Source organism: Pleurodeles waltl, chromosome 3_1, assembly GCF_031143425.1.
Source record: "Pleurodeles waltl isolate 20211129_DDA chromosome 3_1, aPleWal1.hap1.20221129, whole genome shotgun sequence".
In the NCBI taxonomy this organism is placed as follows: domain Eukaryota; kingdom Metazoa; phylum Chordata; class Amphibia; order Caudata; family Salamandridae; genus Pleurodeles; species Pleurodeles waltl.
Genome location: NC_090440.1, coordinates 1,782,534,009 through 1,782,558,187, shown reverse-complemented (window position 1 = coordinate 1,782,558,187; position 24,179 = coordinate 1,782,534,009). Strand labels below are relative to the sequence as shown.

Below are 24,179 nucleotides of genomic sequence, written 5' to 3'. Positions count from 1 at the left end.
TGAAGGAGTCACTCTCATGCATCCCCAAGCACCAACTGAAACGACGACCGGCTGTGTGGATCCTGCAACATGGGTGGTGGTCTGGAGTGGTCCCCTTGGTCCTCTGTACCATCTGTCCAACTTTGGTGGAGGTAAGCCCTTGCCTTCCCACACAGGACAGTACCCCCGTGCACCTTGTCTTTTGCAGCTACCAGGCTTGTTGGCATCTCCTCCAAGGGATCTTCAGGCTCTGTGTAGCCCTAGCCCCAGCACTCTTCCCTGTGACGCACAGCCCTCTGCGAGCTTCTCCTGCGGCATGGGACCTGTCTTCAGTTATGCTACGTGGCATCCTATGCAACTCCTGGGTCCTCTTCCAGTAAGTCTCCTGTGGGGGCTGCCTTTTCATCTGTGGACTGTCTGCCTTGCTGTGGGTCCCCTGAGACTTCCCCCGTGGTTTGAGTTTTCCTGGACCTTGCTGGTCTCCGGGCAGCTCTGCTTTTCTTCTAGTACGACTCTTGCCTTTGCCAAGGCTTGTTGGTGGCTTTTCCACACCACAGATAGGCTTCAATCTTCTATCCGGCGTGGGATGTCGACTGCATCCTCCAGGAACTCTTCGCTGGCTCCAGGGCACTGCTGACTGTCTTTGTCCTACTGTCGTCCAGCTCCTGCAACCACATAAGGGTGGGTGCTGGCTCCTGCCACCACCACATACTCTTGCGACTTTTGGACCTGGTCCCCTTCTTTTCAAGGTCTTCCTCTTCAGGAATTCACCGCTGGTTTCTTGCAGGCTTGTCTGGATGTTGCATTATCTTCATTTTCAGTCCTTTTGGTAGTTTGTGGAAAATCCAGTAACTTACTCCTTTCTTCCTGGTTGCTGGTGGGTACTATAGTACTTACCTGTGGAGTTTCCTATTTCCTCCAGCTCCCCTCTACAAATTCCACTTAACTAGGTGGGGGTCCTGCATTCGCATTCCATTTTTTTAGTATATGGTTTGGGCTCTCCTAGGGTCACTATTGTCTTTTGCTAATGCACTGATTTCTATTGCTTTTTATGCCTATTTCTGATTACTAGTGTACATATCTAGTGTGTTACCTCCTTTTGGAGGGTTGCCTATCTAGTAATTGGTAATTGTGTCACTAAAATAAAGAACCTTTGTTTTCTTTCATGTGTGTAAGTGCTGTGTGACAACAGTGGTATTGCATGAGCTTTGCATGTCTCCTAGATAAGCCTTGGTTGCTCATCCACAGCTACCTCTAGAGAGCCTGGCTTCTAGACACTGCCCACACTACACTAATAGGGGATACCTGGACCTGGTAGAAGATGTAAGTACCTTAGGTACCCACCTCACACCAGGCCAGCTTCCTACAATGCCAAGTAATGAAATTAACAAAAGCCTAGTATTGTTTATAAAGTTACTCAATCTTCATGCAAGTTGGCCACAGATTGAATATATGTACATTCCCATAGAACTTGCTGAAAGTGCCTGATGGAATAGGGCATTGAGGGCCTCGGTCGGGTCACAAATTGTCCTTAATTTGCAGCATCATTTATGTGAAGTATAATTGATGCAGCAATGTATAATGAGTTTGTCTGCACCTGGATGTACTAAGGTCTGTGGTTTAAACAGCCTCTGACCATATTAGAACAATTAATTCTTCTTTCAACTGAGAAAAATGTGAGAGGGCTTTGCTGATATTTTGCTGAGTGGATGGCGACTGACCATCATGCATGCAACAATTGTTCTGAATCCTTGGCATGAACTAACAAAGTTGCATACATTGCTACATATGCAGGAGCCGGTAATGGGTGGCAAAAAGATATGGTGTAGACAATATTTGGGATTGTACCCTGTCAGAAATTAATGCACTAGTCATGATTAACTAGAAACATTTATTTCAATAGGACATGGGGATAAGCGTGAGTCAGCCCAAATACATTTCCTGCATTAAATATATTTGTATAGGATGAAATCTTGATATCGATCCATGCTGACGGATGCTGTGTAAAATCTGTATTGACTAATTGGTGGAGTTAACCACTAATGATTGATACAGTGGAGGGAGGTGTTGCTGACAAGATAGACTACAGCTAAACTCTGGATCTCCCAGCCTCCTTATTGGTATCCTGACTCATCCTGAGCCTTAAGTGGGGCTCATTGACAAGAAAGCAATGACAGCGGCCCCTATACTGGAAAGGGCCATTTAAGCAGGGTAGAAGCTGCCCCCTATGAGATCACCTTGTGCATAGCTGACTGGTGGGCCACACACAGCAGCTGCGCTGAGCTTAGACACTAACAAGGAAGGTCCTCGGGCTTGAGGGATGACAGAGCTGGGGCCCTTTTGAGTGTTGCCTATGCTGCATGAGGGACTGGGGAGCGACGGTGAGTCAGCGTGGACTGGTGTTTGTGTGTGGTGCCTGTGATTCTCTTTGGAGCACCAGCGGAGAGGATGTTGGCCCTTGGAGACCTCTGGGTGCTTCGAGACACGCTCATGGGAGGACAGCAGGTAGCCGGGGAGAACCCCTAGGAGGTAGACTTAAGTTGACAGACACATTTAGCTGCAGTACTTTAAGAAGGTGTGTGACTTGAGGGGACAGCAGCTATGAGGCATTTGCGGCCACTGGAAAGCAGCAACCGGTTAATGTGTTCTGTGTGGTCACTCGGGAGGAAGCCGTTATCGGGAAGAGGCCAGCCTAGAGCTACACATTGCGTTCCAGCGACTGCGGGGCACACCCCAGATAACACTGTCATGCGGGGTCCCAGCCAGCAGAGACGGGAGCTGACAACTTGATTACCGGGCGTGTTGAGGGACTGAAGTGGAGAGCGGCCCTGGGAGGAACCTGAAGCACAGAGAGAGGGGGAGAATGCCTGGAGGCTTCGCTAAGCAAAGGTAGGGGAGAGACCATGCAGAGCAGACTGGGAATAAGCCAGGCTTTTGTATTGCGGTGGGATAAGCAGGATCCTCAGTGTGATGTGATATCTGGGTCCACAGAGTAAAGGGGTCAGCATCAAATGCCTGGAGGGGGCCACTGCAAACTACCAGGTGGATATCCCCGGGTCCTCCTCCTTTGGACCCCCTTCTGAGGGCCCTGAGAGACTCCTTTATTGACATAGACTCCCTGATTGAACTGATCTCTCTGTGGGGGCCCTTTTGCCTCGTGGTGGGATCTTGGACTTGACCAGGTCCACAGTGGGCAAAGACATGGTGCATCAGGCCACCCAACAGACAAAAATGGATCAGTATACGGCCACCAGGATGAACCAAGCAGAAAAGAGACCAACAGAGGTTGCACCTGGGCAGACCATGCAGGAGTTGATGGTCCCATCGGCACTTAAATCCTGGCGGTGATTGACAACTCGTTTTCAGCACTTAAAATGAAAATAGACGCAGTCTAATGAGATAACAACCTGCTGTGACTGAATACTCCTTGGGCACAGAGCACAACGTAATAACACTGCAAGGAGAAGTCCACCTCCTCACAGAGACAGTGGGGTGTCTACAGCACTCTTCAGGAAGTTGGAAGACCGGGTCAAAGATGCGGAGGGGCATGTGCAGAGAGCCAACCTCTATTTTGTGGGCTTCACCGAAGGAGTAGAAGGGACAGCTCTAGAACTATTTCTAAAGAGATGGCTTAGAACCGTGGATGCACTGTGGTGTATATATGTGTGTGTATATATATATATATATATATATATATATATATATATATATATATATATATATAGTGAGAGGGGAGCCTGGGCCGCGAGCTTGCGGCCACGTGAATTCTGCTGACTGCCAATGATGTGGGGCCCCTGTACTGCCTTCTAGGCAGCAAAGCGCAGTGAATACGGCCCTAAGGGCCACCATCCGCAACACCACCCCTAGTAACGAGCAGAGCACGCATTCTTACATGCCTGTGGACTTTGAGTGAGGGGGGGTCCATCTGTGGAGGTCTTCTTCTCACGCTGCATTGGGGGGGTGTGGCCCCTGCTGTACTTTGGAGGTTTGTGTCTCGCGTGGTGGGAGGCCTTCCTCCCCAGGTTTGCGCCCCTCCCTTTGGGCCCTGGACCCTAGTGACAGTAAAAGCAGCTTCCACGGTGACTTGGTGCATCAACTCGGCCCCACGAGTGTCTGGCCTGTGGGGGCACCTGGGCGATCTCCACTACTAAATCCCACAGGAAGGGCGACGCCTGTGGCCCAGCCCAGGGGCTGTGAGACTTTGCCCTTCCAGTCCTCCTGGGACCAGGTCACCGGCACGCCTCACTAAGCGTTGGCCGCTCAACCTTGTCTATGCCTTGCCTTGAGCAGACACCCTGCCCTCTTCAATTCTGTGCCATGGCGGTCGCCAGGGTGAAAAAAGACCGCTCACTTAAGGACATACTCACAAAGCCATTGGGGCCCCAGGAAGATGGTAAACCCCAGCTTAGAAGCCCCTACCCATCTCTGTCTGACGAGGGCCAGGAGGGACTAGTGACTAGATCCTTCATGAAGGCTCTCTTCACATCACTCTGCGATGACATACAGGTGGTCAAGAAAGATCTCTTGGTGGATCTGCTGAAGGTACAACGGAACCTGGAGGAAATTGGCGACAGAGTCTGTCATGGAGGACCACAAGGCTGAACATGAAGGGGAGGTGGGGTGGTTACACCAGGAGGTCCTGCGGTTGTGAGACCAACACATCGAACTTCAGGCCCTTGCTGAGGACCTAGCAAACTGCTCACTGCAGAATAATATAAGAATCAGAGGTGTCCCTTCGCGTGTTGAGGGATCGGAGCTCAAGGAATACATAGGAGCCCTGTTTCGACATACCTTGGGAGCCTTGGGGGACACAGACATCCAACTGGACTATGTACACCGGTTGGGTACCACCAGCCCAGATTACTCCCCCCACCCCATTGAGATCCTGATGTGCGTGCACGATTTTCAAATGAAGGAAACCATTCTTCACAAGGCCAGAGAAGCCCACCCGATCCAGTTCAGGGGCCACTCTCCCATGCTGTATCATGACCTGGCAGCTATAACCCTCCAAAAACATTGGGAGTTCCGCTCCGCCTTGACGCGCCTCCAGTAAGCAGGAATCTTTTACTCCTGGGGCCACCCCTTTAGAATCATCTTTTGGCACAATGGCAAACTAGTCCAACTAAGATCTCTCGCTGAGGCCTGCAATCTCCTGGGCATAGCCAACACAGCCTCAAGGGACGACCTGGAGAGGCCTCAGGTCAAGAAGAAGTACAACTCAACATGGTGACACAGGGTCAGAGGGGCCCCTGCTGGTGCCAAGCCAGATCATGCAACCATGAGAATGACAATCAGTCCTCCAAACCTTGGCTGCGGAAGCTGAGTGACCGAGGGGCCTACACCACAGGTGCTCAGAACTCTCGCTATCCTGTCAGTGCATGCCATGGGGCATAGAGCTGGTGGGGACGGAAGGCTCACCAGTTATACAATGGACATGCCCACTGACCTTTGCTCCTGCTGTCCTGCCCCCTTTCTCCTAGTGGCTTGACTACACTACACAACTACCATTGTTGACGGACTCTTTCATTGCGTTCTTTTTGGATTTCCGTTGCTTGTTTTTCAATGTTTTCAGGGTTCCATTCCTGCATCTTACATAAGGGCATCATCACTGCCTGGGCCTGGGCCTGGTGGGTGGAGGTTCTGCGAGGGCGGTGAGAGGCCTCTGCTCTCTTATCCTTGGGTCCGCACTGCATTGCACCTCTCCCACCCCTCTGAAGTTATGCGCGTGGACCTCAAAGTAATAAGCCTAAACACTAGTGACCTTAGCAACCCACCTATTAGAACGTACAGGCAGCGACATCTGCCTCCTACAAGAAGCCCTCCTTCTAGCTACGGATACCTCACACTTGTGCTCCTCCTGGTTCCTTAGATAGCTCTGGTCCTCAGGCCCTTCCAAGAAAGAGGGTGTGGCTTTCCTACTTTCCTCCCAGTTTAGGGGCGATATAGTTTCCAAAATCACGGAGATAAAAGGTTGGCTCCTGGCCTACTGTCTTCGAATAGGTACCTTCCACTTTACAATAGCATTTATCTACACTCCTAAAGAGCAACAAGAGCCCTTTATTCAAGATGTACTGACACCCCTCCTCCAGACACCTGATGCCACAATCCTAATAGGCGGTGACCTTAATCTGGTGATGGACAATGCTTTGGATCGCTCGGTCCAGGGCTTGGACCAACTAGCGGCTTTTTCAGCACAGGGAATTCGCTAGCTCGCAGATTGCGGCCTTGTCGACATCTGGTGTGAGCTACATCTCACTACAAGGGACCACACATACTGTTCTACGGCACACAAAACGTACATTTGCATCAACTACTTCCTGGCAACACCAGCCTTCTGACAATTTGTTACTGATGCCACTATCGAACCCAGATTACTCTCGGACCATGCCCCTCTCCACCTCAGCTTGCACCTAAGCCATACACATTTTGCCCCTTCCCAATGACGACTTAGAGATTCGCTGCTCCAACACCCTACAACTATGACTGCTATATGGAAGACAGTTACGGACTACTTGCTAACAAACGATACAGAATAGGTGGAGACCCTGAAGCTGGTCATCAGAGGGGAACTCCTCGCTCTTCGGCCTCGGCGAATCGCCTCTGCAAGAAGAAACAGGCAGAACTTGAATGCACGGTTACTGAACTAGAAGCGATTCATAAATGCACTGGGGCTCATTGCGTGTGGAGAGAGCTTGAGCGCACTCACACTCTCCTTAAACAATTAGACCCAGATAGAGCAGAGTACGCCCTACTCTGCTTAAAGCATATATATTACTTGGGGGCCCACCGCTGCGGTAAAGTTCCTGCATTTTACAAGACGTTGTGTCATGTATTGGCCCTGGTGTTAATACGCATCTTTAACTCTTTCGCACCCTCATTCCTAAGCCAGGCAAGGAACCCATGCTCTGTGGGTCCTACAGCCCCAAATCCCTCCCTAATGTTGATGCCAAATTATTTTCCGGTATCCTGACCCACCGCCTCAATCCTCTTATGCCGGTAGTGATCTGTCCTGACCAGGCAGGATTCATATCATAACGTCACTGCGGAGACAATACTGGACGCCTTTACCACCTGATGGACAAAGTTGCCCGATCTCAGAAAGAAGCTCTCCTCTTCTCCATAGACTTGGAGAAGGCTTTTGATAGGGTCCGCTGGCCTTACCTACATTGGACCACGGTTCCATGGCTGTGTTTTCAGCATCTATGGCTCCCAAAGGGCCACAGTGACAGTTAATGAGTTATCTTCCTTGCAATTCCCTATTGGGAAGGGGATGAGGCATGGCTGCCCCCATCCCCTCTCCTTTTTGCCCTATGTATGGAGCGACTGGCCCAACACATCCAAGCACACCCTGACATCATGGGAATCCCGTTTGGGGGCGAACAACAACTTGTAATCAGTCTGTATGCTGATGATGTGATCCTGGCTCTCTCGAACCCACTGACTTCCCTCCCTGCCTTGGTCCCTAAGCACCAAATTTTTGGTACCTACTCTGGCTTTAAAGTGTCATTTTGCAAACATTTCTCATCCTGAACCTCTCCTCCTCCGTTCAAATCGAAATGGCCATTAAAACCCGCTTTCCTTGTTAAGCAGGTCCGATCAGATGTTGCCTCGTGGGAGCACCTGGGACTCCCTTGGTTCAGCAGAATTGCAGCCATCAAGATGGCCACGTTGCCGCACGTCCTGTACCTTTTCCAAGCCCTACCATTGACCCAACCTAAAAAAGCCATACAAGCCATACAGGTAGATATAAACTGCTTCATCTGGGGGGGGGGGGGGGGGGGGGGATTGTGGCGACCGCGCCTTCGTCGGCATCTCATCTATCGCTCTTCACATGAGGGGGGCCTGTCAGTTCCGTCCCTCCTGCGGTACTACTAGGTGTCGCATCTCCGGTCCCTGGTGGAATGAATCAGGCCCCTTACGGAGAAACATTAATGTTCCATGGACCAGGCGGTGGCAGACTCCCACATCTGGAAAGAGCCATGCCTTCCCAAAAGACACAGTTCTTGGGGAATCTATTCCTCCCCGGTGGCAAACACTATCCTCCGAGTGTGGGACAGGTTAGTGGAGAGAGCAGGCCTAATAACCTCCCCCTCCCCAATGACTCCAATCCTGGGCTGGACACTGCTCACTTTTGTCAATGGCTGGAAGGGGGCTGCAAACGCATTGGTTGCCTGTTCGATTCCCCAGGGGATTATCCCCTTTGACCAACTCCGGGAGGACTACGGACTGGGGGAAACAGACAGGGATCAATACCTTCAGGTTCGCCATTGGGGGCTCCATCCTTCCATTAAATCTCAAGCCGAAAGGGCCCTGACACCCTTCGAAAAATGGCTTATATGGAAGACGTCCCACAGTCACCTGATTTCCGAGCTATAATCTCGCCTCTGAAATTTATAGACCCGCACGCCAGGGCAAAGATGCTAGGAGAATGAAATCTGACTATCTCTGTCTGATGACGAATGCTCCAACATCTATCACAGCGCATGGCACACACGCTCTAATGTCTGTAGCAAGGAGACAGCATGCAAGATAATATCATATTGGTACTCAACCCCTGCCTGGCTTGGGCCTGGAACCCCCACCTGTTCCAAAGAGTGCTGGCGGGGTTGCGGGGATACAGGCACCCTCCTTTACTTATTATGGCACTGTCCCAAACTTTCTCAGGTTTGGTCCCAGGTACTGGACGACATCAACAAGGCCTTCGCTATCTGCATCCCACAGTTTCCGGAATATATGATTCTACGACTGCCTAAACCTCTAACATTCCCCCTACAAACCGGTCGAGGTAAACTAATGGCACTAGCCCTAGGAGCAGCACATCAGGTGATAACTGCCCTTTGGGGCACCAACAGACTACCCCAACACTATGCCTGGTTGCACAAACTGTGGCATATACTAGACATAGAATGCTTGTTGCTTGCCATATCTCTTCGACCAGAGGACTATGCAACAGATTGGGCCCCAATCAACCTCATCTTGTTGTCCGAGTTCAACGAACTGGCGTGCCCATCCTGCCTTAAACTTCTCCGACTACTACCTATATCCGACCAGCGGCCACCAAGCCCACTCCTACATCTCAACAGAGCACCCCTCTTTCCACAGGGCCCTTAACACATCAGACAGTCCGACTGCTTTAGCTTGCATAAGTTTATGGGAGGACTGGGGGGGAGGGTGTATGTTGGTCTTCCTCATGTCTTAGGACATGTTTCTGATTAACTGAAAACGCAATCACTCCGATGCAGTGCTGCCGGCCCCAGGGTTGTTGGCAGACAACTGTGTGCTTTTTTGATTGCTTGATGATTTGATGAACAGAATTGAACCATAAAATGTGTGCCCTGGGAGGTGGCGGTCCCTGACGTTGCGGAGGAAGGGGGAGGGGCTGCTTGGAGGGGGGGAGGGGGAAGGTGCCCTCCCCCCCCCCCCCCCCATTATTGCCATAGAAGTGCCCACTGGAGGTGTGATCCCTGGTGCTGTTGGGGGGGTGCGGGGGCTTGGTGCCCCACCATTAGTTTTACATGTGCTCTGGGGAGGTGTGGCTAAACCCCTATAACCACCTAACCCCGTGCCGCGCACACCCTTTTGCCATGGTTGGCAGGCTTTGACGCAGGGCCCGGCCTGTGGCCAACCCCCCCTAACCATCCAACCTCCAAACTAAGAAATCAAAGCCGGGGAGAGACTCACTTGGAAAGACTGCATTTTGACATTGTGTTGTCCTTTTACTTGTTTGCATATTCACTGCAAGTCCAGCACTACTTTCTGTTTGTGAAGTACATTGCAGTTGACGTACATGGTTGCTTTATATCCTTCCTTTCCAATTTAAGTAATGGATTTCAAAGAGAGGTAAATATAGACATTTAAAGATAAAAATCACTGTCGCTGTAAATTGCTATAATTTTAACCAATTACAATTCCTCTCTTTGCAGATTACTATGTGGGACCTCGCCAGTGGGAAGCTTTTACGATCCATAAGTGATGCCCATCCTCCCGGAACGGCAATTCTGCACATTAAGGTAAAGGCAGTAAAATATTCCTACTCACTAATTTTAGATGATCATGTGACCCAGTTTGCTATTTAGCAGTGTTATAAAAAGCAATCTAACCCACTATACTCAATATGCATTTTCTTTTCAGAAAGTACGAGCTTAACAGTTATTCATTGTGTGATTGTTCTGTTTTAAGTTTATTCAGCTCTAAAGCGACAATTTTTAAAGTTGAAGAAAAAATTATAGATACAATAGTCAAATGCAAACAGACTTACAGAATATGTATTTATATGTGTATATTATCATACAATGAAGAAAGTCAACGTTAAAATGGTTGTTTTCTGATAAGCTTTCCTTTTTTTTTATGATAGCACAAATCTAAAAAAATCCAGTAATTTTAACAGCATATTCCTTGCCTCGAAATTTGCCTTGAAATCAGGATTCTGAGAAGCTGTCATCATTGTATTAGTTTGTGCTCCTTGATGTAGGAAAGTAGCCTCTTTCTAGCATGGTTATCCCCACTTTTTGGCCTGTTTGTCAGTGTGTTTGACTCTGCTCACTGGGATCCTGCAAACCAGGACCCCAATGATTATGGTCTCTCCTTTAAACTTGGTTGCTGGAACCTTTTTCACCCCACATTTGGCATACTGGTACCCTCATGTAAGTCCCTAGTAAATGGTTTCATAGGTACGAGTACGAGGGAATCTATATGGGTTACAGCATGTATTATGTCACCCATAGGGAGCCCATGCAAAGTGTTCTGCAGGCCTGCCATTGCAGCCTGCATGAAAGGGTGCATGCACCCTTTCACTACCAGGTCACTGTAAGTCACCCCTATGACAGGCCCTCCTAGCCCAGAGGGCAGGGTGCACGTACCTGTGTGTGAGGGCACTCCTGCACTAGCAGAGATGCCCCTGCAAATTCCAGCTCCATTTTCCTGGACTTCGTGAGTGCGGGGACGCCATTTTATGCGTGTACTGGACATAGGTCACTATGTCCAGCTACATATTAGTAACTCTGAACCGAGGCATGTTTGGTATCAAACATGTCAGAATCATACCCCAATACTGTTGCAAGTATTGGAAGTGTAATTCCATGCACTCTGGGGGCTCCTGAGAGGACCCCAGAATTGCTACCACCAGTTTTAGAGGGTTTTCCAGGCTGCTGCCACCCCTCAGACAGGTTTCTGCCCTCCTGCTGCTTGATCTAATCAAACCCAGGAAGGCAGAACAAAGGATTTGCTTTGGGAGAGTGAGGTAACACCCTCTCCCTTTGGAAATAGGTGTGACTGGCTTTGGAGGTGTAGCCTCCCCAAGCCGCTGGTATGCTTTTAAGGGCACATTTGGTGCCCTCCGTGCATAAACCGGTCTACACCGGTTCAGGGAACCCCAGTCCCTGCTCTGGCGCGAAACTGGACAATGGAAAGGAGAGTGACCATTCCCCTGTCCATCACCAACCCAGGGGAGGTGCTCAGAGCTCCTCCAGAAGGTCCCTTGGTTCTGCCATCTTGTTTCCAAGGTTGACGGGGTACTCTGGGAGCATCTGAGTGGCCAGTCCAGGCAGGTGACGTCCGAGCCCCCTCCTGATAGGTGCTTATCTGGCTAAGTGACCAATCTCCCTTTCAGGGCTATTTATGGCCTCTCTCCTGGGGGGGTCCTCAGATTCGGCTTGCATGACTCCAGCAGGATTCCTCTGCAACCTCCACTTCGTCTTATGGCCACTGGAACTGCGACTGGACCTGCCAGGTACCGACAAAGCCACAAACAATGAAGAAGACTCTTCTGCATCTTTGTTTCCATGACTCCTGACAGCTTTACAACATTTCCCCGGCCATGCATCCTCAGAAGACAGCAACTCTTCAGCCTGCACAAGAACAAGAAGGAATCTCCCTTGGAGTGAAGGAGTCACTCCCCTGCAACCGCAGGCACCTACAGCAAGCGACAACGAGCTGCGCGGATCTCCCCTCATCTTGAGCTGCGTGGATCCTACATCACAGGTGGTGGTCTGGAGTAGTCCTCTTGGTCCTCTCTGCGAGCTGTCCAACTTTGGTGGAGGTAAGCCTTTGCCTTCCCACGCAGGACAGTACGTACCCCTGTGCACCGGGTCTTTTACAGCTGCCAAGGCTTGTTGGCATCTCCTCCAAGGGATCTTCAGGCGACGCGCAGCTCTAATCCCCAGCACACCTTCCTGCAAAGCACAGCCTGCTGCATGGTTCTCCGGCTACGTGGGATCCTCTTTTGTAGTGCTGTGTGGGCTCCTTCGGCAACTCCTGTTCCCCTTCCTGTAGGACTCCTGCGGATGCTACCTGTGCTCCTGTGGACTCTGTGACGCTGAGTGTCCCCTGTGACTCCCCCATCTGGTTTGAGTCCTCCTGGGCCTTGCTGGTCCCTGGCAGCACAAAATTTTCACTAACTGCGAGTTTGCCTTTGCCAAGGCTTATTGGTGGAATTCCTGAACCGGCACCCTCTGCAATCTTCACTCCAGAGTGGGACATCTTCTGCATCCACCAGGAACTCTTCTGCAGCTCCAGGGCTGCAGTGCTGACCTGTTCTTCGTCACCGTCAACCAACTCCTGCAAGTACAGCTGGGTGGGTAGTAGTTCATACTCCTCTGGGACTCCGCTGTTACTCTTGGACTTGGTCCCCTCTCTCCACGGGTCTTCTTTCTTCAGGAATCCACCACTGTTTTTTGCAGTCTTCTCTGGGTGTCTTCTTTTCCTTTCTTTCCTCCTTTGGGGTGGTTTGGGGGGAAAATACAGTGATTTACTCCTACTTTCCTGCTCTCTGTGGTGGAGGAGGATACTGTTACTTACCTCTGTGGTTTTCTAGTACTCCCAGCTCCCCTTTACACATTCCACTTACCTAGGTAGGGTCCTGTGTTCGCATTCCATTTTTTTAATGTATGGTTTGTGCTCCTGCTAGGGTCACTATTGATTATTGCTATTTGCACTGTTTACTAACCTTTTCTATGTCTAGTCCTGATTACTAGTGTATATAGTTAGTGTATTACTTACCTCCTGTTGGAGGGTTGCCCTTCTAGCAATTGTGGTATTGTGTTCCAAAAATAAAGTACCTTTATTTTGGTACAACTGGGTGTTTTCTTTCATGTGTGTAAGTGCTGTGTGACTACAGTGGTATTGCATGAGCTTTGCCTGTCTCCTAGATAATCCTTGGCTACTCATCCACAGCTACCTCTAGAGAGCCTGGCTTCTAGACAGTGCCTACACTTTACTAAGAGGGGATACCTGGACCTGGTATAAGGTGTAAGTACCTTAGGTACCCACCACACACCAGGCCAGCTTCCTACATTCTAGAAGAGTCCATCACTGTGTTATGTTTGTAATCATATTTCTGCATGTGAGTTGTATAAGTCGAACCTTAAATGCACAGAACTGTATAGAAAAGAACAACAAGTAAGTGAAGAAAAACTGTACATGACAACAGAACACAAAAGGGCAAAGAGGTGGAAGATTTGGGGGTGATATGGGAGATGGGATGGGTTTTATCTTTTGAATATGATTACAGGGGTTTACAATTGGACAAGTTGTTACATAACCCTATCATCACCTCCTCGGGATCAAATGGCCTTCCCCTGCAGTCTTCAAGCATACCAGTGTTTTCTGAGGTACACCTTTAGAACCTCTCTACTCAGGAATCTGCTTCACTGGAATAATTCCATTGTCTTGGAAGGGATCCATAATCTTCCCCATCTTCAAAAGCAGGGACAGATCACTCCCAAAATTAATTTCTCTAATTGATAATGAAGCAAAGTACTTCACAGGTTTCTTGCTGGAGCACCTGTCAGCATGGACTGCCGAAAAGAGAATAATTCCCAACACTCAAACCGGGTTCTCAAAAGCAGCCGGCACAAGAAGAAATATCATGGCTATCACACTTTTCATCGACCAAGAAAAGGCACAGAAACAGCAGCTCCATCTATGCTTCCTCGATTTCAGGGCTGCCTTTAATCATGTGGAGAGGAACTTGTTTTGGAGGAAATCAACAAACTGGAGCATTCCCCAATCGTTTCTAGATGTGATAAAAGCCCTCCACACGGACACCTGGGTACAGATTAAACTGGACACAGTCAAGCACCTCTCGAGGAGGATCCCCACCACCAAAGGGCTGAAGCAGGGTTGCGTCCTGGCCCCCACACTATTCAATCTGTACTTAGCAGATCTGGCAAGTGTTCTTGCTGCCACAAACTCACATGCTCTGAAAACCGGGGACCAGATGCTGCCATGCCTTGTGTACGCGGACAACCTTGTTTTGATAAGCCACACCAAGGTAGGACTCCAGAGATTAATAAATGCCAACCAGCTAGACTCGGATGTCAACATCTTGTCTGCAACTTTTGAGAAAGCCTGTACAGTCTCACTTAGCAACACCCCTCGGTGTGGTATTGGGGCAAGACACAGCTCCTGCAAGCACACAAATATAAATATCTCTGTGTCATCATTGACAAGTCAGGCAACTTTGTGCAACAAAGAGGTAGCATCATAGGGAAAGGCCTGGCCTTTACAGTATCCTTGAAAAGACTAAAAACTGAACAGCTCATCATTTGCCCCCCACCTACAGATAATGAAAGCTGGCCCACAGTAACTTATGTGAGTAAAATACAAAGAGGCAGAGATCTGCAAACCCTAGATCTCACAAAATGCAAAGTTTACAGGATCATCTTCAGCCTTCCGAAACACACTTCTCCCGCCCAAATTAGACTGGAGTTTGGTCTGTTGAATCAATCTCTGGCAAAACGAGGTGTATACATAAAGTTTAGAGTAAAATCAGGGGAGCCACTTCACACTTCCTTACCTACCATCTGTGGCAGGAACTCCAGCGAAAGAACGCCTCACCGGCCAGAGTCTCTCTTGAACACTCATTGAGGAAGACAGGGGGGACTCCAACCTCACACAGTGTCTTCAAAAAGCAGTCTGGAGGTCAATCAGGTGCCAGTTCTTGGTGGAGGACAAAGCAGCCTTCTCAAGGAGGGCTCATGCCTGCATGACACTGAACACCTACACAATTTTGGGTCCACAAGCATACCTTAGCCTCGGCTTTTCAAGGCACACTAAAAAGCAGTTTTTAAGGTACTGACTGGGCTTCTACCGTGTACATTAAACTCAGCTCCTTGGTTGAGAGATCAGGCAAACACTACCTGTTGCCTGTTTGCCACTTCAACATCTGCTTTGCACTTGTGAAAAACTTGCACCTGAAAGGTACGCACTTTTTAAAAATCTGTTTATGGAAAGGGGCCTAGGAACGAGGAGACAAGCTGTGCTGACATGCATTGCTCTAGGGGATCTACAGCTAAAGCAACAGGGGCCAATATGACAATATTGCTAAGGCAACCTGTTTTACAAAATTTTCCTTGTCCTTATACGAACCTTCCCACATCCCTTTACTTAGTTTAGTATCTGCAAGTTTGCGGTGAGCCACTAAGATACACAGGTAAGCCAGCACAAGCTTGAACAAGACATAGGCACCAGCTCCTTATGGTACCGGCTGCCCACCGGTACCCCAAATAGGCATATTAGCTGATGGAGTGTCTCCTAGATTAACCCACCATCCAATGATAATGTGATCATATGACAGTTCAGAATCTGATGAGATCTTTTAAATGTTGTATTAAATTGTGAATATGGTTTTAAGTAACTATGCAAATAAGTGGCCTTTTCTATCTATCTATCTATCTATCTATCTATCTATCTATCTATCTATCTATCTATCTATCTAACTATCTATCTATCTCTGGGAAATTCTCCTGTAGAATTCCCTTGTATAGACCTCCACGCCCCTCCGCCTGCCCATACCCACCATTTGCACTTTGCTCCCCCCTCAACAGCTGGCACAAAATATAGCAGGATTGAAGTCTCTACTGTGTACGAGGAGTCTTAATGGTTTGTTGCAAGTTGCTTTAAGACAGTAAGAATATTAAAAGTGCATTTCCATGGCATGTCAGTTTTAACTCTGTAATAGTAGACATTGATAAGTAATCTAAACTTACACTAAATCAGGTCATAAACTATAGGAGAAAGAGACAGAAAAGGTCCTGTTGTGACACACCTGTGGGTTAAACAGGACTTTAAAAAGGAAGGGTGTTTATTCCTGGGAACAATAAACATTACAAAAAACTGCTACAGGATCCTTTCCTGATAGCACCACCCTCCAGGATGCCATGAATATTGCGAGCGTCTCTTGTAGGCAGTGTGTGGAATCCTGCACACTCGCACATCTGCCATGGTTGTGTCCCTTTACAGCCCATTTCTGGAAGGAGATAATGGACCAGGGACAGGATTCGGGCTTACGTAGTCCGTGGAACATTTGAGTGATTTATCGCCCGGGCAGTTGAGGGAATTCGAAAGCCCCAGACCTAGCAGAGTTTGAACTTGCTGAATAGATCGGAGGCACGTTGCAGCTACAGCTAGTTCTCCAGAATGACTTATACTGGTCCGAACATGATATAATAGGGAGTGGTGAAAGCGCTGTGTTGAGGCAGACTCTCTGTAGCACGTCTCCCGCAGAGCAGTTGAGGTCTTGCGCTGCCAGGGCAAGGGGCGCTGTTGAGAAGGGCAGTACTAGGAAGTGTTATTCTTGATGCTAGCGTCCATCAAAATGTTGAAACTTAAAAATGACATTTTCTTTTTATGCAGTTTACAGATGACCCAACTCTTGCTATTTGCAATGACAGCGGGGGTTCGGTGTTTGAGCTGACATTTAAGTAAGTGACAATCACAATAATAACATAGCTATTATTATTTTTATAGCATGTTGTGAGAAATATTAAAATTTGAACCTAAGTAACGTAACACTAGAATATTGAAAATCTTCGAATTTATATGTACTGAATTTTGGAAAATGTCAGTGTGAAATATTGTTTTAATTTTCTCTACACATCACCGACTGTCCAACACAATCGGTTGGAAAACGGTGCCACCATCACTTGGAGTCTGCATTTTCTGGAAGTTCAAACGATAAATTAAAAGTATTACATTGTTCAGTTGGGTGTTTTATTATCTTACGCGTGGTGTGGGCCAAACGATCGTCATTTTTGTTCAGCATTGCACTTTGTGAGTTGCTTCTTTGCATAAAATACAGTTGACTCGTATGGCACATATGCTCATTGCAGTTGACAAAATAATTCAAAAATGGTTGTAAATTCAGATCGAATCCACTTTATATTGTCATTACACTGACTGTCCTTACCATCAGGCTAGTATTTGTGTCCTAGACCAGTTTACCCAACCAAGTTCAAGCAAACCGGTTTCTTTAAGTATGTTGATATCCGTCAGGTTTGCAAGGTATCTGCATCGTATCTAAGCCTTCACTTCTAGTAGGAGCATTGTCTTATAACATCGGTGCTGTGGAAATGGAAGCTTCCTTCACACAAAGACCAGGCTCGTGAGCAGTAGAACCAAATCGTTTCCAGGTGATATTTGAGAAGTTAAACAGTGTGAATGAAAGAGGCATATTTCAAGAAACAAGTTGAGGATAGTCCTAACAGAAAACAAACATTTATTTGACTGTCGGTTATTACGAGTCTGTAGTTACTGTTAGTTTTAACTTTAAATTAAAAAAAATAAAAGGGACATGAAATGAAAATAATGTAATACATTTTCCACTGTGGTTTTGCGGATTTTGATGCTAGCAATGCAAACGGCAAAAAGTATATTTTGGAGACTTGGAGTAGATAGCTCTTGGGTTTGCACTCTGCCTGAGGGCGTGTGGAGCCAATTTGTCCCCCCTTTTTAAGTTTTTACACCTTGCTCACGTGTTTGCGAACCCATGTTTGATGACTCGTGGAAATGGTTTGCACCCTCACTTTGTGGTTCTGCTTACAGGTTTGTGAACCTTATTTCGGGTACTGCAGAGTTCACAAAATTAAAATTCTGAAAAATCATGAGGTCCGTCGCCTCCATTATAGGTCTCCAAACTCAACACACCTAGCAAAGAGGTGTAAGGTTTTTTTACTAAAATCATTAGACTTCTGACCGAGACTGTGAACTTTCTGGAATCCCTAAAAGTGTTAATTGGTTTAACTTTGTGTATCCACAATAGAAATTGTCTGGTTCATAGTGGCATTTCTGAAGTGCAAGGGACCCTAGCAGTTTCTACTAGAAGCCACTGCTCTATTTCTTTTTTCAGCCATCTGGCAAGAGGCTCCCTGGATCACCGTCTGTATGAAAGATTGTAACGAGATGAATGTAAACAAAACACTAAAACCTCTGAAAGAACAGTTATCCATTCGTTTGTATTGTAAAAATGACACACCCCAAAATGTTACTACGAAGGTGTTGTGGAGGAAATATCCATCTTGGCATGTTCACATTATATTCTCAAGTGAACAGAGTGCCACATAGGATTGGGGAAGAGAAGAAGAAAACCACTACCAGAAGGAAGCCCCACCAAAAAATATTAAAGAAACACCTTTTTTTTTTCTTCTTTCTTTCACGTTTTCAGGTTGACGTTTGCCACTAACGTTGCACCGTAGTTAACTGAAAAAAAACAAAAAAATAGTCTGAAAAACAAAAAGTTTCTTCTAAGAACCTGTTACTACCGGGATTGTTTGACCTCGGGCATTCAAGGGTGCCTGAGGCAAGTTGAGACCAGGGCTTGACAGAAGGCCTCAAGGAACCCCCTCAAATGAAAGCATAAAAATGCTGTTTTTTACGTGGGGTTCACAGACCAAGAGACTAGGGCTGCTGACTCCACAGCCTATAGAGGAGTTTATGGACATAAGTCTTAGATTTGTGGCTGAAGGCCTCAGGCTGTAGGGTTGGCTGCCTCTAGCGGTGTGGATGCACACAAAGTGGATGTTCGCTGCCTCTCACTTCATCAGTGGTTGCAAACATTGGTAGGAAAACAAAATAGAACGGCACTGAGGGAAAGCTAAAGTATCATGAGTTATCTCCTTCAGCCTTTATCAAAACCCATCATATCCCTCCTTGTAGCCTGATTCGTTCCATTTAGGTTACAGATACACCCCGGAAATTAGGAGTTCAGGGTGGAACAAGAATACAAATAAACACTCTGCAGCCTTACCTTGCAATCAGGGAGGACAGCCTGGCCCACACACTTTTTAAATAAAATGAATACAAATTAAAGAAATAACTTCCTGCCCAGTCCCCACTTCCTCATTGCCCAGGTATTGGGGGGTTACAACTCGGTGTTGCATACAGGGAAGGAGTTGCCATTTTAGGAGTAGGAGAAGGGTTCAACACTGCTGCCTTTCCACAGACTGGGAAGTACTTGTATCCCTTTCCACCATGCAAGTGCGAGGCGTGGGGTTCATAAAAGTACCTCCTGCACCTTGTCCAAACGTGAGGAGTGCTTAGTTTCTAGAAAGAAAATATAAGGATAAAATCAATGCCAGGGCTCAAATGTATTCTTCAAGATAGTTGCCGGTCCTCCTGCTGCCAACACGGGGCCCTCCACTGCTATCGCCTCCCTTTTCTTGACAGAGCTCTTTCTCAGCCCTGTTTCAAAGTACAGCGCTGTACTGATGCTCCAGAACGACGTCCGTGCAACGGTATAGAAGTACTAAAATATACATTGCATTTTTCTCATTTGATTCAAATAAGTAGCATTCTCAATAAAGGATTGGTCGTTAGTTGTACCGTGTCTAGTCTGACTAGCTTGTATAAGCTCTTATTCTGTTGCTTTCTGGTGTTTGTAGGCCAGCATTTATAATAGTAATAATAATATGCTACAAAACATGATTAGCTAGGTTACATTTCATTTGAGCGCTCCTATTTGTTTTTACCGAGTTTCTAAATCAATCTAACATCACGTGCGGCCCCCCTCACCCCAAGTTTTCTAGTCACAAAATCAAGTAAGTCAAAACTCAAGTGAGTAAAGTTCAAAAGAAACGCAATCTGAAATTCCACGCCAGTCTTTATAAAGTCCCATCCAATCCAGAAGTTTATTGGATCATATCTTCAAATTTACAGCATTCTTCATGGAAATACACTCCGAGCCAACCCAGTAGTAAAACTGGGACTCAAAATGTTCTTTAAAGTTCTCCCTCTCCGGTAAGTAGTGGGCACTCTTGCTGGTATTAGATTTCTGATTGACTCATCCTGTGACAATAAGTACCAGTGTTTAGCCACAAATTTGACCATAATTAAAGAAGCATCGTTAAAATCTGTTATAAGACGTACCTTATTAGATTCATCTAACATAGTCTTAGGTTTTTTAGTTTTCAAGGTGTCAATCCTGTTAACATTTTTACTTCTTGATTTTGCCTTCTTAATCACTTTGTTAGAGTAGCCACGTGCTTTAAATCTTTTGCCCATCTCATTCACATGATACAAAAATTCATCATCCAAACTACAATTTCGTCGTGCCCTCACCATTTCACCAAAAGGAATAGAAGCAATTTGATGTCGTGGGTGTGCACTTTCCGCATGTAAGATTGAGTTACACGCCGTAGCTTTCCTGAAGAGTCTGCTTTGGATCTTGTTAGCTGCAATAAAAACCTCTACGTCTAGAAAGACAATCCTCTCTGCACTGTATTGATATGTAAATTTCACATTCATGATATTGGAGTTTAAAAAGGAACAGAACTCCAACAACTTTTGTTCTCCACCAGTCCAAATAAGGAATCAATCGTCTATGAATCTGCCCCAAAAGAGAATATCAGTTTGCCATTGGGTAGAGTCGGAGCCCCAAACCCATTTGTGTTCGAACCAACCCATGAAAAGATTCGCATAGGAAGGTGAGAATTTGGAGCCCATTGCGACACCCCGTTTTTGTCTATACCAACCATTGTTAAATAGGAAGAAGTTGTTGTCAAGGATTAAGTCAATCATCTCCAATAACATAACAGTGTGTTGCCAAAGACTTGCTGATCTTTTGGTTAGAAAAAAACGAGTGGCTTCTAGTCCTAGCTCATGTTTAATGCAAGTGTATAGGGAAACTACGTCAAGCGTTACTAACAACATGTTCTTATCCCATTCTACATCATTCAAAATACTGAGAATATGGGTAGTGTCCTTAATAAAAGATGGGAGATTACAAACCAATGGTTGTAAAAAACAATCCACGAATTCCGAAAGTCTTTCCGTTGGACCTTGTAAACCTGAAACAATCGGTCTTCCAGGTGGAAAAGGCAGACCCTTATGAACCTTAGGTAGTGTGTAAAGACATGGATATCTTGGATGAGTAACCTTTAAGTATAAATACTCATCTCTACTCAGTAACCCTTCTTGTTGCCATATACAGAGTTTTTTATTTATCACATCCACTAGGTGGGGGATAGGGTTACCAGTAACACTCTCATAGCATGACAAATCATTAAGTTGTGACAAGATCTCACCAAAGCAGACTCTTCAGGAAAGCTACGGCGTGTAACTCAATCTTACATGCGGAAAGTGCACACCCACGACATCAAATTGCTTCTATTCCTTTTGGTGAAATGGTGAGGGCACGACGAAATTGTAGTTTGGATGATGAATTTTTGTATCATGTGAATGAGATGGGCAAAAGATTTAAAGCACGTGGCTACTCTAACAAAGTGATTAAGAAGGCAAAATCAAGAAGTAAAAATGTTAACAGGATTGACACCTTGAAAACTAAAAAACCTAAGACTATGTTAGATGAATCTAATAAGGTACGTCTTATAACAGATTTTAACGATGCTTCTTTAATTATGGTCAAATTTGTGGCTAAACACTGGCACTTATTGTCACAGGATGAGTCAATCAGAAATCTAATACCAGCAAGAGTGCCCACTACTTACCGGAGAGGGAGAACTTTAAAGAACATTTTGAGTCCCAGTTTTACTACTGGGTCGGCTCAGAGTGTATTTCCATGAAGAATGCTGTAAATTTGAAGATATGATCCAGTAAACTTCTGGATTGGATGGGACTTTATAAAGACTGGCGTGGAATTTCAGATTGCGTTTCTTTTGAACTTTACTCACTTGAGTTTTGACTTACTTGATTTTGTGACTAGAAAACTTGGGGTGAGGGGGGCCGCACGTGATGTTAAGTATGGTTGGGTTAATTTTTGAACCTTGAAGGGATGGGTGTTTTCCCTTGTGTAGGCAACCCCTAATATGATATTTGGCCAATTAGTTTCCTGAGCGCCATTAGTCCCCTGTTATTACACCCCATTTCACTCATTGACAATTTTGAGGGGGGCAGCTTGGACACGGGCCTTTACACACAAATATATTCTGCATTATGGATAGAACTAAAATAGCTGAGGAACTCTTTGAAAATCTAGCCAAGGGAGGTACAATTCAGAACACATCACGGAATAGCTTACATTTACAAAATGAAGGCTTAAGGAGCAAATTTATTAGATTGGAGAGACTAAAAAAGAGTGAACTATCCAAGTGGTGGGATGGGGCAACATTGAAACAGTATAAGAAATTAAATCTCATCCCCCGAGGTCTAAGATCTCAGATCTTTCCTACCTTTGATGACTTGGATATGGATCTGCTAGTTATGTGGGACAATGAGCTAACTACCAGCTCGATGAAACTTATGGATATTTTAATTATTAATTCAGAGAGGAAAGTGATCAAATTACAGAAAGATATTGAGGTTTTAGAAAAGGAAATTGCTAATTTGAATCTAAAAGAAGCCACCGATAAAAACTACAAGATTCTGGAGGAAATATTACTTAAGTACCAGGAGGAAATCACACAAAGGAAAGCCCGTAAACTGAAACGTGATAAGAAGGATTACTTGACAGGGAGAATTTTCACATTTTCCAGCAAATATGATCACTTGGTACAGACCAATTCGGCCCCTAGGAAGTCCAGCGTTTCCAACATTTCTGACTCGACATCCATTAGCACCTCGATCACTAGTGACAGTGAGGGAGAAGGTGGTCCAAGTACTTCTGCACAGGTTAGTGACGCTTTAGAGGGCAGTACTTTTTTACAGGAGCTAATGAGAATGAAACGGGGCAAGTTTATCCAGAACAGAGGAACACCCTTTACAAAAAAACTAGGAGGGGTAACAGAGGATCAGGTAGTCAAAACAAAGGATCAGGAGGGAGTCATAACAAGATCTCGGGACAAGAAAAAGTAGATGGGGAGGAAGTTTCAACTATAAATGTGGTCAACTTGTCAAAAATTGAACTTACATCAGGAGTGAGTAGTCTTTTAGCTAAAGGACTACATTTCTGCCCTAAAACCTTTGGGGATCCTTGCAGATCCAAAATTGACCTATATAGGTTTGTTCGTAAACTCAAAATAAAAAGGTATTTTCAAGTAAATCAAATGCAGAGTATGGCCTCGGATGTAACGGTTTCTTCACTCAGTGCTTTGTCTATCGAGGAAGTACAAGATACAGCACTCTTACTCTCTTTAGCAGAACGGGATGAGGGTCCGGACATTTTTTCTAGGGTATTACATGATTTAGATGTTGATTTCAGCAAAAGTATTTCCAGTGGCTTAAAAAAGAAATCGTGTTGGACTCCGAAATCCTGTGGTATGAGTACTTTTGACAAGTTCTTTGACCTGGTCTGTCAAGACTATGATAAGTACATGGCAAAGAACAGATACAGACAATTTTCTAAAAACCTGAATTCGGATGAACTAGTTGCATTGGAGAATCTCAGACAAAATAAAGATGTGATCATTAGACAAGCTGACAAAGGTGGGAATGTTGTTCTCATGAATAAGGTAGACTATGACAATGAGATCTTGTCACAACTTAATGATTTGTCATGCTATGAGAGTGTTACTGGTAACCCTATCCCCCACCTAGTGGATGTGATAAATAAAAAACTCTGTATATGGCAACAAGAAGGGTTACTGAGTAGAGATGAGTATTTATACTTAAAGGTTACTCATCCAAGATATCCATGTCTTTACACACTACCTAAGGTTCATAAGGGTCTGCCTTTTCCACCTGGAAGACCGATTGTTTCAGGTTTACAAGGTCCAACGGAAAGACTTTCGGAATTCGTGGATTGTTTTTTACAACCATTGGTTTGTAATCTCCCATCTTTTATTAAGGACACTACCCATATTCTCAGTATTTTGAATGATGTAGAATGGGATAAGAACATGTTGTTAGTAACGCTTGACGTAGTTTCCCTATACACTTGCATTAAACATGAGCTAGGACTAGAAGCCACTCGTTTTTTTCTAACCAAAAGATCAGCAAGTCTTTGGCAACACACTGTTATGTTATTGGAGATGATTGACTTAATCCTTGACAACAACTTCTTCCTATTTAACAATGGTTGGTATAGACAAAAA

The 24,179-nt window shown here is 45.9% G+C and overlaps 1 protein-coding gene across 3 annotated transcripts in view; it reads left to right on the top strand.

Annotated features, from left to right (window-relative positions):
• VPS8 (VPS8 subunit of CORVET complex) overlaps positions 1–24,179 on the top strand; it is a 1,496,959-nt gene that overhangs the window by 238,791 nt on the left and 1,233,989 nt on the right. For all 3 annotated transcript variants that reach the window (XM_069225817.1, XM_069225815.1, XM_069225816.1), the window contains exons 8-9: positions 9,903–9,989; positions 16,612–16,679. In XM_069225817.1, coding sequence (XP_069081918.1) covers positions 9,903–9,989; positions 16,612–16,679 — 155 coding nt within the window. The remainder of the gene's footprint in view (positions 1–9,902; positions 9,990–16,611; positions 16,680–24,179) is intronic.